General features: G+C 47.1%; 1 protein-coding gene across 18 annotated transcripts in view; it reads right to left on the bottom strand.

Moving 5' to 3' along the window:
• The window catches only part of NCAM1 (neural cell adhesion molecule 1), a 295,457-nt gene extending 283,912 nt beyond the window's left edge, over positions 1 to 11,545 (bottom strand). For 4 of the 18 annotated variants that reach the window (XM_077893526.1, XM_077893529.1, XM_077893528.1 and 1 more), the window contains exon 1: positions 11,147 to 11,545. In XM_077893526.1, coding sequence (XP_077749652.1) covers positions 11,147 to 11,198 — 52 coding nt within the window. In that variant the 5' untranslated portion in view covers positions 11,199 to 11,545. The remainder of the gene's footprint in view (positions 1 to 11,146) is intronic. The other 14 variants (XM_077893540.1, XM_077893541.1, XM_077893542.1 and 11 more) reach the window with 6 other exon arrangements.
• Positions 11,546 to 14,133: the final 2,588 nt, after the last annotated feature.

Below are 14,133 nucleotides of genomic sequence, written 5' to 3'. Positions count from 1 at the left end.
AACAAAGGTATGATTATCATGGGCAATGATGCAAGACAACAAAGCTGTCTAAAATTTATCACCAGCCATGATAAATGAAATCCCTGGGGAGAAAACCCTCTTAACATTATTCACTTCCTTTCGGATGAACCCATCCCATTGTCCTTTGCAAGGTTTGCTCATCGCCTGGCTCTTTTCCTTTGTGCAGATACAAGCGCTCAGATGGCCCCCCCAGTGTGAAGCCTTTCCCCCATCCCAACACCCCATTCTTCCCTTTTTTGTGGCCAAGTATCCTGGATATCTGCTCCTCCTCAGTCTTTGAGAACGTGAATTTCACTGTCCAACTAAAATTCACTAAGATCCCCACTCTCCTCTGAAACAAATCTAAAGTTTTTACTTGCACCTCATCCTCCTTACACGCATAACCCACATTAAGTACTACTGCGCTCTTTTTAATACAGTATTTGTTTTGTAATCTGAATATAAAGTAATATATGCTTATTAGGGAAAACTCAGATGGTATAAAAAATGTGTCTTCTTCCAATCTTAAGGAGTGAAAGAAATTAAAAAAAAAAATCAGTATTCCATATACCATTTGTTCCCAACTTTTGTCCACTTAACATCATTCCTCTCTAACAGAGGCATTCACACCACTAGGCTCTGCGCCCCCCCCCCCTTTTGTTCAAAACCGCCTTCCGAATTATGGACAAGATGCCATTCTAAACACTGCATAAATACTACAATATAAATCCTTCCGGTTGTGATGAAGAGTCCACAATGCACTGACTGTAACCCATGGTGTTTTCTCTCCACTGAAAGGGGATAAAAATATAGACTACTGTGACCCCTCAGTATTCTTAGCCCACCCCACCACCCCACCCACCCCACCCCACCCCCACCCCCGGCTGGGATCCCTGCAGCTTCCTCTCAAACACACAACAGGTAGGTAAACTACCTCACCCACGCTTCCCATCTGCAAAGGGAAACCCTTACTATAAGCCTCCAGCTCTTCTCACTGCGCTGGGAAGAGTTCTCCAACTGCCCCTGCTGCCCAGGTAATCTTTACTCTGCCTCTGAAATCCTAGCCACGTATCTGGCTTGAGATGTTACCTGCCATTCCCATTTGTCTTTCCATTCTCCACTCTAGAGTAGGCTTTCCCAGGTCAAGGTATTGCACTGTTCAGTTAGGGAGTTTTGTTTTACACCCACAGTTAAGAGACTGCATAGATGCTCAGTAAGTATTTCTGCTGTCACTGCTTCTCCCTCTGACTCAAACCCATTAGATCTCTGTCCTACACCTTCTCTGCACCACAGATTGTTTTAGCCTCTGTCTAGTCCCACAATATCTATGACATTACTCTGATCTGAGCCCTAATTAGACATGTTTTCCATCACAACTGGGTCAACCAAAGTTCCACAAAATAACACTTACCCTTGTTACAGAAGATACACATACTCTCTTTTCTACTGTTTCATTTCCTCTTTCCTCCACTTTTCCCTTCTTCCTTACTCTCCTTCTTTTTCTCCTTTTTTAAATATTGGTGGAAGTCTACTAAATAGATATCACCACCCACAGCTGAAAAATACCTAGAAGGTAAAATACAAGATACCAAGATGCCCAATTTTTTTCTTAAGTCTTTTTAAAAAAAAAAAAGATTTTATTTATTTATTCATGAGAGACATGGAGAGAGAGACAGAGACATAGGCAGAGTGAGAAGCAGACTCCCTGTGGGGAGCCCGATGCAGGATTCGATCCCAGGACCCTGTGACCATGCCCTGAGCTGAAGACAGGTGCTCAACTACTGAGTCACCCAGGTATCCCAACCTCATATGTTTTTGCTGAGGTCCATCTTTCATTCAAGGTAACCCCTTTCCTCAGTCTCCCCATCACACTGATAAGTTCCATGATTTCATTCCCTTGGGTTTGCAACTTAAGACTTTTTTTCTCTCCCATCACCTCCCATTTTGGACCACCATCTCTCCTAGCTGCTTGCTCATCATTAACATTTCAGCTGTGTGCCTTTTTTATCCTTATCCAAAACCACTACAAGTATGTATTGCCAAGATTATCTGTTTTACAAACTATATCACCATTGGGTTCCTTTAACAAGCCCCTCTGGAACCATAAATATTTGATTTTCATAAAATTTTCTAAAATTTGACTTTTGTGTTGCAAAAATCCTTTTCCTAACCCGCTATTTTGTCCAACCACTAGAGTAGCTGCTACAGAAAGAAACATTCTCTCCAAGTACTGTGATGATCCCTTCCAGTCTGCTCCTACTTCTCTCCTGCTAATTCATAGCTACCATCAAACACAGAGCCCAGCAAGGCATTTGTTTAAGTGTGATCACCGAATATATTCTTGACTATTTTGGAAAAAAATTCTCCAACATCCTTCTTTTGTCTAACACTAAAGATTTTAACAAGACCTGACCCAATATCCAGCCTGCTTTCACTGCTCTTCCAGACCAATTCTCTAGTTAGACTCATCCTGTCCTACAGAGAAATGGGTCCTCCCCTCTCCTTATTTATCCTCACGCCCGTGGGGGTCCACACAAATCACTAACTTGCTCACACCTTCTTGGATATTAAAATCAGCCAAGATGAATTTTTGTCTTTCTTTTTTTTTTTAATTTTTGTCTTTCTTAAAAACTTTTACAATATTTGTCTCCTTCTTTTAGGCACTGATTCATACAGTACCTTTCATGATTTCCTAACAGTGTAAACTGTTTCTTCCCCAACCATCTGAAAGCCTCTGCAGGACCAGTATAGTATTCTTAAATTTATTTTCTTTTCCCCCTCAGCCTCCAGCACAGAACTTGGCATATCATATTCACAATACACATATTTTGTAAACATTTCAAAGAAAATCTCCATTCAAGATGAACTTTAAAAAAAAAAAAAAAAAGCAAATACAGGGCAGCCCAGGTGGCTCAGCGGTTTAGTCCAGCCTCCAGCCCAGGCTGTGATCCTGGGGACCCGGGATCGAGTCCCACGTCGGGCTCCTTAAATGGAGCCTGCTTCTCCCTCTGCCTGTGTCTCTGCCTCTCTCTCTCTTTCTCTCTCTCTCTCTCCCTCTCTCTTTCATGAATAAACAAAATCTTTTAAAAAATAAAAATAAAAAGCAAACGTAGCATTTATTTATTTTTATTTAGAGAGAGAGAATGTGAGCAGAGGAAAAGGCAGAGGGAGAAGGAGAGAGAGAATCTTTAGCAGGCTTCATGCCCAGCACAGAGCCCAACTGGGCATCTTGAGATCATGACCTGAGTGGAAGATCAGTAATCAAATACTTAACCGATTGAGCCACCCAGGCACCACTCAAAATGAACTTTTTTATTTTATTATTTTTAAGATTTTATTTATTCATGAGAGAGAGAGAGAGAAGCACAGGCAAAGGCAGAGGGGAAAGCAGGCTCCCTGCAAGGAGCCCAATGTGGGACTCGATCTCGTGACTCCAGGATCACGCCCTGAGCCAAAGGCAGATGCTCAACCGCTGAGCCACCCGTGTGTCCCTCAAGATGAACTTTTTTAAAGCACATATCAAGTACTTACTGCGTATTACTTGATTTATGTATGAGATTTTATTAAAGTTCCCCAAAGCCCACAAGGGAAGTGTCATTATCCCCATTCTACAGATGAGAAGGCAGGCCCAGAAGTGCAGCAATGTGCAGAATGTCACCAACAGTGAGTGGACTCAACCTAGACTTGTCAGCCCCCAAAGCTCTTGGTTGGCCCCTCCACCGACTCACTCCTCCCTCACTTCTGGCAGACAACAAGCAAACTCACATTCTGATGCTATGTGATTCAAATTATCTTCACTTCAAGAACAGGATGCAATGCAGCCAACTAATGCACGTTATGGTTCCAGCTTCACTCATGCAAGTCACTTAGCCCTTCTCAGGCCCAGCTTCTATATGAAGACCTAACACAATGTGGCCTTACAGAGCACCCCGCTCATCTCTGTCTACTCCTCCCCAAGTCCCCACACAGCATCGCTGGGTGTAACTCCTCTCTCAAACACTGTGGACTGAAGGCAAACTAGTTCGTGCCCCACGCTCAACGCAAGAGGCCCAAGCAGAGTTAATTGCTTTCCTTCCTCGTGCTCCAATGGCATTTGATTCATGTCTCTATTTAGAAGTCTAGTATGTCTATCTCCCACACTGGATGGTAAGCTCTAGAGGCAGGAGCATAGCTTACTCGACTTTATAATCCGAAACCCAGAACAATTCCTGAAGCAACTTGGCCCTTCTCAAGATTTCAGGAAAGTTTGCTGAATTAATTCAAGAGTATCTGCTGTGATTCTGTGTTTATTGAATTAAGAAGTCAATCAACCATGCCTTAAATGAGAATACCATCTGTCCTTCTTCTTTCACAGAGTTCTTTAAATGTCACCTCCTCACCCACCCTGACCATGCAGTCAAAGGTGATCCCCCCAATAATCTCTCATGCAGTCTGCTCCTTTCCTTAGCTTTTATCAGGGATTATAAATATATGTGTGTGTTACTTTTTGTATTCCTGCACACTTAGACTGGAAGTTCCATGAAGACAGAGATGATACACGTTTACCGCTGGATTCTCAGAACGAGGCACTCAATAAATATTTAGTGAACAAATGATATGAAGATTAAGTGATATAACACCTATCAGAATTCTGGGACTGGATCATGATGATTAAGACACAATCACTAATATTATCAGTGCAGTTTCTCTCCTCTTCGATAGCTGACGCACAGTCTGAGTCTCTTCTCCAATACAGCATATGCCTTTTAGTTGGCAAAACTACTTCCTGCCCTGCCAGTAGGGCACTTATGTCTGACTCATTTGAATAATAATAGCAATTACTTTATTTTATTCCAGATAGTAATTTACAAAAATATAAGCAGTGAGAAATATTAAATCACCTCAGGTCTCACTTAAGATTCTCTATAAAATAAAGGTCAAATAGCTTCTTCTTTCCAAAAATAGCTTTGATTTCGATGTAGATTCTGATCTTCAAAGCACAAAACAACCTTTATGAGATACATGCTTAACAAACTGGAACGATTAGCCTATATTCTCAAGCAAGTGGACCCAAGCAGACCAGGACATAGTCGCTAACACAGGGTCAGATGCTTTCAGGGCCCCCACACTGCACAGGCGCCTTCCAAGGTGCTATCGGATGGGGGGGACCTGCTCATGTGTTCTCATGGTCATTTACATTCTAAGAGTTTTGTATTTTCCTTAGAGAGGGCCCTCACAACTGATCAACCCTTGTGCTTATGGCTTTCAGCCTTATAATGAGATCACTTTTCTAACATATTCACAACCAACATGACAATGCAGGCATATATAACAAGATTTTTTCAAAGTCAAGTTCTAATCACTGAAGTCATGTTCTCATGATATTCTTTAAGTCCTTCTGAAAAAAGCACTATGTCTGAGTATTACTTTTTTTTCTAGATCCAGATACATCTTTCTTTCTCATTAATAAATAGGTCTTGCATGCACTAAAGTCCAGTGATCTCTAAAATATTCACAACTCTAACATAGAGGCATGACTAATTTTGCCATTTTGCAGAAGGAGAAACTGACGCTTGGGGGAGTTAAATGGCTCACCCAAGACTGGATAGTGAAATAAGGGGTATGTGTGGCTGGGCTTCCAACCTGGGGCTGCAGGCCACTCTTATTCTCTATGCAGTGCTCCCCTCCAACTTCCTTGACAGCAGAAAGTATGTCATCCCAGTCCTTTGTCATTCCCCGCAGAGATGATGATAAAAAGCTAGCACTCGGTAAATATATTTGATCAACTATTTAAGAGAATACCTAATGTAACACAATCTCACACACCGTGACATTACTCTGAATATTCCTAAATGATGAGGTAATCAGACACCAAAGGCTTCTCGCATATGATCTCAGGAATGACAGAGAGAGAAAACAGGGCCAGATGTTGCCAGTGTTTGCTGTCACAAATCAGAAAGTCCTGAGTGAGAACAGAGAGTAGAATACAGGTCACACAGAAGCCTTTCAAGTCCCATCAGTGGTGTAGTCTTTGAATTCAAAGGAAAACATATTTACATCTATCTGGGAGAAAAAGAAAGCATAATAGGTTTATTAAAACCTTATTTTCAGAAACACAGATACTCAAGATAGAGCAAATGGTTTAACCTTCAGCATAGTCCTCTCGGAGGCTCTCCAGAGCTTGGGAGCTAAATTAATTCTGCAGGAAAGGAGAAGTGTGTCATCCTAACTGAATACAGTTAACTCAGTGGCTGCGCGTAGACTCGGCCTAAAAGTGTCTTAACTGTCATGTACTGAAACTGCCTGAAAGGCTGCCATTTGGCACTCAGGCCAATACCAAAAGGCAATGCTCCTAATGAGCATCTTCAGTTGAGAGACAGCATTTCAACACCGTGAAGTGAATGGGCATAATGGCTCTACTGGCGATGCCAAATAATTTACGTCCCTTTACATCAGCAAATGGTTTTAAGGTTTGGCACCAAGAGTTAATATTAATAATGGCAAGAGGCAAAGGTGACATGACTGTGACCTTCGGATGGACTTCTGGGTTTTATTGCCCTACAGTAGTGAGCACATCTATCTGGATTATTGGTAACAGGCTCGCTAGGATTGTTTTCCATATAGTGAAAACTCTGGGCCTCATAGACACGTAACCCTTAGGATTCAGAGGGGTCCCTGGGCATCTCCGTCTCGCTGAAAGGCCGTCTTATACAGTATTGCTCAGAGACCTACTATTTTAAGACACGTAGAAAACTCTCTTCTGAATTTTACTCATTTCTTTCTTTTTTAACTAAAGGGACCTTAACCTTAGTCTTTTTTTAACTCAAAACTCAAGTAGTCACTGTTACTACATAGCCAGTTGATTCATGGTTCCAATTTTGTCTAATTTGTAACCCATTTTTAAGACCAGTAAAACAGTATTTGCAATTTGCTGCCATTTCTTTTAGAGTTCCAGATGTTTCTTAGCCTATATACTTGTTAGATCACTAAACTGAGGAATTATCAGTTATGGAAGCTACATTAAAATATTTATCTTGACACCATAAAACATTTGTGTGCTCCAAAACTCAATACTTAAATAGCACTGGAGAGTCTTTTGCAAACGCCTTTGTCTAAGGCTGCCTCTTCCCAGAAGACTGATGAGGGCAGGTGCGGTCCCTTCTCCCCCTCCCTGCCAATTGGTTCTGCTCTCCATCCCCGCAAACCCAAGATGGGCAGGGAAAGTTCAAACCGTTCTTTAGCAACAGGTAGTCAATCACTTATTTCGCACCAAGACAGGAAGGATTGTCTGTAAAATATCTTTGGAGGTCTGCCAGTAGCACTGAAGTCACTTTCTGTCTGGAGAGCAGCCATAGTCCCTTAACTCTGGAGACGTAAATATGGGGAATTCATCAAACTCATTTTAAATAGAGTCTTTGTCACCTTAAAAAATGTAAGTGGTTGGATCAGGAATTCCAAAGTCCCTATTTCAAACGGTGTAAAGTTTGCAAGACGCTGCCTATAATTTAAGAAACTGAGTTCCGTAGCAAACAAAAACATCTGTCATGCCCAAAGATTAGGTTTTGAATGAGAAAATGGTGCTATTTATTTTGAAAGGCAATTAAGATCTTGTTCCCTGTGACAGAAAAATACAGATACAGATTACTTACATTAAATTACATATTACCGATCTGAAGTAGTCAATTAGTGATGAATGTATTCCAAAGGGAAGCGCTATGGGAAACTCAGAATTTGGGGGCTCCCTGTGACTAATTGCTCTCTCTTATCACTGCCCTTGTGACCGTACTCCTATACCATAAATTTAGGGGCTTGGGAGCATTTTTGCAAATAATGACTTCCTTCATTCTTGTACTATCAAGTTCAAGAAACAGTCAACAGTTTGGTCAATAAATCCTTAATCAATCAGCATAGAGACTTGGATGAACCTTCTTTACTGAACAAGAATACATACCCTGCTATTTTCTGCTATTGCAGTATTATTTTTTTTTTTTAAATTGACCCTGGGTAAATATCATCAAGTTTAATCTGCTGGGGGGAAAAAGGGGGAAGCTTCTTGAAAACCTGACTTTTAAAAAAAAATGTAAATTTTTGGACTACTGAAAACAGCATCATTGGTAGATCCCTAGAACCGCCACAGCAGGAAGAGTGATTCAGAAACTATCAAATAAAGGACAGGCCACACTTCCACAACGTCGGGATTATATTCTCTTTGTGTTTCGCTCTGTTGAATTTCAAATAAATTCCGAGTTATTTTCAGTATTTTAACATATGCTAATATTTGTTGACAGAAAATTAACTTTTTGGCTTTAAGACAGAGTCATGAAAGTTTTTCCACATTCTTCAATACGACTATATTACATTCAGTGGCAGCTTTGTTCAGAAACACATTTCTGACCTTAAAATGAAAATTAACAGGCAAAAAATACAGCTCAGCATGCTTGTACTGACAGCAAACTCGGCTGAAACACGTCTTGATAATTCATTTAGTGAGGAATATTATATGTACTTATATCCATGCTAGCTGGCTTTTGTAAGGTAGCAAAGCTGCCCTTTGTTCTTAATCCAGTGCTATCTTGTTAGAAAACCAGTCCTATTCATTCCTTCACTCTGGCAAGTAAAACTGGCAGGGGACTGTAAAATTGTCAAAGAGACGGGACTTAACCATTCCAGATCAAATCCTTTTTGCACAAAACATCCCAAATTGCTGTTAGAATAGACTCAAATTTGCTAAGTAATTCCACAACCTTGCACTTCATTCCTGAAGAGCAAAAGACACCAAAATGACAGGGGCTGCAGACCCGGTTCGTGTCGCGTTAAGAAGGTCCGCGCACCTTGTATGTAAATTTTCATATGCACTGTGTGGAGTGCGGAGACCGAACCACCAAGGTCCCTGGAGCTAATACGACATTTGAGGCCAAAATAATAATAATTATTACTACTATAATTATTATTACGTAGACACATATACACGTCTGTGTGCCTGTGCGTGTATATATATATAACATTGTTTTTATTTTCGCCCTGGCCCTCCGGCTTGAAGTCTTCCTTTTTTTTTTTTTTAAGCCATGGTATTACCGAGAATTTAATGGAAAATCATTTCTCTTCGAAAAACCGTTCAACTTCGTTCTTTTGTTAAGCATCCGTGGGTGCGTTTCGTGGTGCGCCCTCCGGGTCCTCATGGGTCCCAGGGCCGGGGCTGAGGCCGCTTCCCTACGGGGGACCCCGGCCGGGTGGCGCCTCGCGGGGCAGCCCCACGTCCCGGCCCGGGCTCCCGGGGCGCGAACCAGCCGGCGCCGCCGCCAGACCCGACCCGGAGGGGGCACCCGCCACGGCGGCGGGGCGGGGCGGGGCGGGGCGGGGCGGGGCGGCCCCCAAGGCCCCCAACGACCGGGTCTCCGCGGCCACGCCCCCAGCCCGAGGGGAGGCGGCCCAGGCGGCACCACCGAGGAGGGCACGCCCCGGGCGACCCCGGCCGCCGGCAGGGGCCCAGCCGTGCGCCCCGCGGGCCCGCCCGCCCCAGGCCCCGCCCCCAGCCTCGCCCCCGGCCCGAGCCGCGGTCGGCGCACGCGCGTCGGTGGGCCCAGCCCCGCTGCCCTCGCGGGCGACGCGCTCGGGCCGGGGCCGGCGGGAGGGCGCGGGCGGGGGCGCGGGGGGGCGCGGGGGGCGCGCGCGGAGGCCCGGCCCCTCGGGGACACGCGGACTCCATCTTCCTCCCTCCGGGCCGCGGGGCCGCCGGCGGGGCGGGCGGGGCTTCTCCCGGCGGGGCCGAGCGAGACCGTTAGGCTGGGACACCGGGAGCCGGTCCTGGCAGCTCGGGGCCGCCACCCGCGCCGCAACGCAAGCGCCTCGCGGCTTCCCGCCCAGCCAGCCCCGCTCTGATTGGCCGCCGTGGGAGAGGGACCCGAGCTGGCCGGAGGCGGCGGCCGGGCTGCTCCCGAGAGGCCCCGAGAGGCCCCGCCGCGCTCCCCCCCTCCCCCCGGGCGGCCGTCCAGGGCGGTCCCCGCCGCGGCACCTGGCAGCGCCCCGGCCCCGCCCAGCTCCCTGCGGCCCCCGCTCCGTCTCCTGCCCCTCCCCGACGGTCCGCGCCGGAGTGCGAGTCCCGGGGCGGGGCGGGGCGGGGCGGGGGAGCAGCTGGAGGGCAGAGTGGGCGCGCACTGAAGAATCTCCCGGGGAGGCCGGGACGGAAACACCCCCAGCGACACGGCCCCCCCTCCCGGCCGCCCGGGGTGTCTGGGCGGCGGCAGCATCCCTCCACCGTCTTCCCCTCCGCTCCCTATTGTTCGCACTTTGCAAGGATCGGGAACCTCGCCCAAAGAAAGGGGGCTGGGGCGAGGTGCTGCGGGCGGCTACCTGCCATTCTTCTCGCGCACCGTGCAACGCGGGGCTGGCGGTGCGTGTGAAGGCACACGCGCGCACACACGCGCGCACTCACGCCAGGCAGCCCGAGCACGCCCTCCTCGCCCTCCGCCCCTCCGCGCTTCCTCCTGTCAAAACGCGGCGCTCGGCCCTCCCATCCCTCCGCGCTCCCGGCCGAGAGCAGGCTTTGCAAGTAACCAGCAATTTGGCAAATGAAAAACTAACGTCATATCGACGGGGGTGCAACAACGGCCGCACAGCCCTGCGGTTCTGCCCATGTCGCCCCATTTTGCAAACCGTTATTCAGTGTGGGGCGGGGGGGGGGGGCGAGGGGGGCTGGGCGCGAAGGCGGCGAGCCCCACTTTATTAGAGCCGGGGCAATAACGATGGGGCGGCTGCCCCGGCCTTATTGTTCAGTGCTGTCACCCCGGCCCCGCGGCACCCCGAGCCCGAGCCGCGGCACCCCCGCCCCGCCGCCCGCCGCCCGCCGCGGGAAGGAGCGCGGCCGCAGCATCCCCGGAGGGTCCCCGTTGCGTCCCCGGGGCGTCCCCGGAGCGTCCCCGCGAGCGGACGGCTCGGCTGCCCGCGCCCCGGCACACAAAGTGGGAAGGGCGGGCGCTCGCGGCGCTGGGGGCAGCCCGGGTCCGGAGGGGCGGCCAGGGCGACGCGCTCCTTCCTCGGCCCAACGACAATGACCGCCCTTAGCATCCCACGTAAAGCCACCCCAAGTAACAGTGTCCTCGGGGGAGGAGGAGGGGGAAGGGGGCAATCAGCACAGCGGACGGAGAATCATCGTAATTTCAAAATGTACCTGCAGTTCCCAGGAAAAACAAAGTCCAGATGAGATCCTTAGTTTGCAGCATTGTAATCTGCGGGCCGGGAGGGATGTTCTCGCCGCGGTAAATTCTGTGCCCCCCGCCCCTTGCAGAGAGTGTGGACGGCGGCGGAGCCACAGACCTACGGGCAGACAATTGCCAGGCTGAGTACGATTATTTTTGCAGAATTGTTTCCTGCCAGCGGCTGCCGAGCTGCGTTCACGCGCTGAGCGGAGAATGAGTGACAGTCCCAGCCTCAGCACACTCGCAACTCGGAGATCCTTGCGCTGGCCCGGGTTCGCTTTGATGGAACTGGGGATGCGAGCGGGGGGCGGGGGGCGGGGGTGAGAACCTCACTGTGTCCTTCCACCACGCCGGCCACAAATAGTGCCGAACATCAAGGAGGTAAGAGAGACAGGGGAGGCAGATGCGGCCGCCTGCAAAACGCGGCCTGGAGCTGCCGGAGGAGTCGGGCTCGTTCACACGCAGCCTTCCAGGCGGAGCTGGGATTTCTTCTTTTCACACTTCTCCCCCACGCCCCCGCGGTCCCTCCTGCCGCCCAGCCTTCCTTAATCGGGAGGGCGCATATGTTAACAACTAGTAAATAATAAAAACAAAATCTTAGCTTTGATTAGGTTTGCAAAGTCGTCGCATCTCTGCATTTAGATCCTAAGATCATCGAAACAAGAGGATAGCTAGGCTAGGATTGATTGATTTATTTTTTCTCTAAGTGCAGGAAATTAGAAATTTGGAGAGGGATGGAGGAGATAGATTGCTGTTGCAGGATTTTGCTTTGGGTGTGTTTGTTTGTTTGTTTGTTTGTTTGTTTGAAACTGGCTGTGAAGTTTAGTCTCCCACAGAGTGGCAACAGATCTCAGGGGAGAGGAGGGTGGGAAGCTACTTAAGTTGGAAGAGAACGCAGATGTTTAGAAGGGATTTCCAGAAACAACCGGAGGAAATGTTCTCTTGTTTATGAATGCTGAAATCTGTAGTCTCTTTATGAAGATCCCTGAGCCTTCTACGTAGGTCTTTAGAGGCAAGATATTAGATAATAATTTTTTTTTTCTTATCATGGTGCAGAACCTCAATTCTTAAAGATATTAATGTAGGATATCCCTGGGGTACGCACAAAGGGTTTCACTTCACCTTACAGCTGTATTTTACACAGAGGAGGGTGGGGGAGCAGGGGGGAAATAAACATGTCTCAGCACCTGAGCAAGGCTTGAGGGTTTAAGAAACAAAAGCTGAGGAAGAATCAGGAGCACAAAATGTTCTAGATGCTGGATTAGCCTATTAGCCCAGCGCAGTGACACCCTCCCAGACGAAGTCGGCCACCTTCAAAGCACCAATACACTCGTGTTACCAAGTACTCCCTCCTGCGTTAAAGGTCAGGCTCTCCACTGCTGTACGACTCTTTAAAATCCCATCCTCTGCTGGCCAAACAGCCCAACCTCCATTACCCGAGAGCCTGGTATCTCCTCCCCGTCTCCTCCCATGTGTTGGACCAGGAGAACCACAGCAACGCGCTATGACTTTTGGGGCCCCTAAAAAAATACTTCCTCTTCCCAAGCTTTCCAACGTTATTTTAAAAATATTTATCTCACACCAATTATAACTAATTCAAAAATACAGAAGAGCAGAAAGGAACTAAACCCCCCCCCAATCTAGATTCTACAGACACCCACCAATTTTCTGTCTTTTGTGTATGCACATGATTTTTAGAGCTGACACAATATAGTAGCAGTTGGAATCTTGTTTATTTTCTCCATCATTTCAGTATGAGCATTTTCCCAGGTCCTTACAAAGGCTTTCTAAACATTTTTATAGCTGTGTAGTATTTCTACATATCAATGGTTCCTCAGTGGTTTCCCCTTTTTGGATATTTAGATGGTTTCCAAAGTTTGATCATATAAATAATGCTTTTTGAACATCTTTCAATAAATATTTATTGAACAAACACTGTCCTTAGGCCTGTGCTGGGTATAGTGGACTATATAGATTTTTTTCATGGTGGCTGTATTTAAGCATCTTTACCTTCAGAAATGGGCTTCTACTAGCATGTAAAATTATTTCCATAACATATAACATTAAGTACAACATATTAGATTATTTCCTTAAAAGGAGACTTTGGTAGCCAGGAAAGATGGAGAGAACAGGGGCCTGAGGAAAAAAGGAAAAAAAGTGGCGACTGGGATAACCCAAAATAAAATTTTCCTAATTCTAATTTTACCAAAAGTGAGAGACACGCCCTTCTCTGTAAACCTCCCTTCTTAAAGCCAGTGTCAGTAGAATTGAAATATTCCTCACTATTTTTTCTCCCCAAATGTCCCTATTTTTAGCTTTTTAACGTAGGCAGGTGTAGAAATCCTATCTGACTTCAGCATGATTGAGTTTCTTCTCTCTCTCTCTCTCTCCAGCCCCTCCCTGCCCTGTGTGGCTGTTGATCTCTGTTGTAATGACTCATTCTAGAATTCTACCCCACAGTCACTACAGGCCACACTGCATGTGTCTCTCCTCTGTTCTTTTAACAGAATCCATCACTTGCCTCCCATTCGTCCTCTTTCCACTCATCAATGCCTGCCTCTGTGAGCTCTGCACATCAGTCCCTCCCTGAACCACACTTTGAAATGGGACAAAACTGTGGACCTCCCCGGACGTCTCTTCCCAAAGGGAGTCCCAGGCATCCAGACTGTCAGGCACAAGTAATGAGCCTCTATTGTGTGAACGTCCAGGGAGGGAAGCTGAGGAAGGAGCCACTCGGGACTGTGCTTTCGAGAGGGAGCTTCCTTGGTAAAGCACAAATGAGCTATGACAGCAACTCATCAAGGGGTGATGGGTCCTACTCCTTGGAGTGCGGTGGAAAAGGAAGACAACAGGAGCACAGATTTGAGAAAAATTTCTAAGACAAAAACAGCAGAACTGAGGAACTTTCTGAAGATTGGGGTCTGAGGCAGAGGAAGATGTCAAAGTTCCTCCATTCATT

Source organism: Canis aureus, chromosome 3 (assembly GCF_053574225.1).
Source record: "Canis aureus isolate CA01 chromosome 3, VMU_Caureus_v.1.0, whole genome shotgun sequence".
NCBI lineage: Eukaryota > Metazoa > Chordata > Mammalia > Carnivora > Canidae > Canis > Canis aureus.
This window is presented reverse-complemented; position numbering and strand designations above follow the sequence as displayed.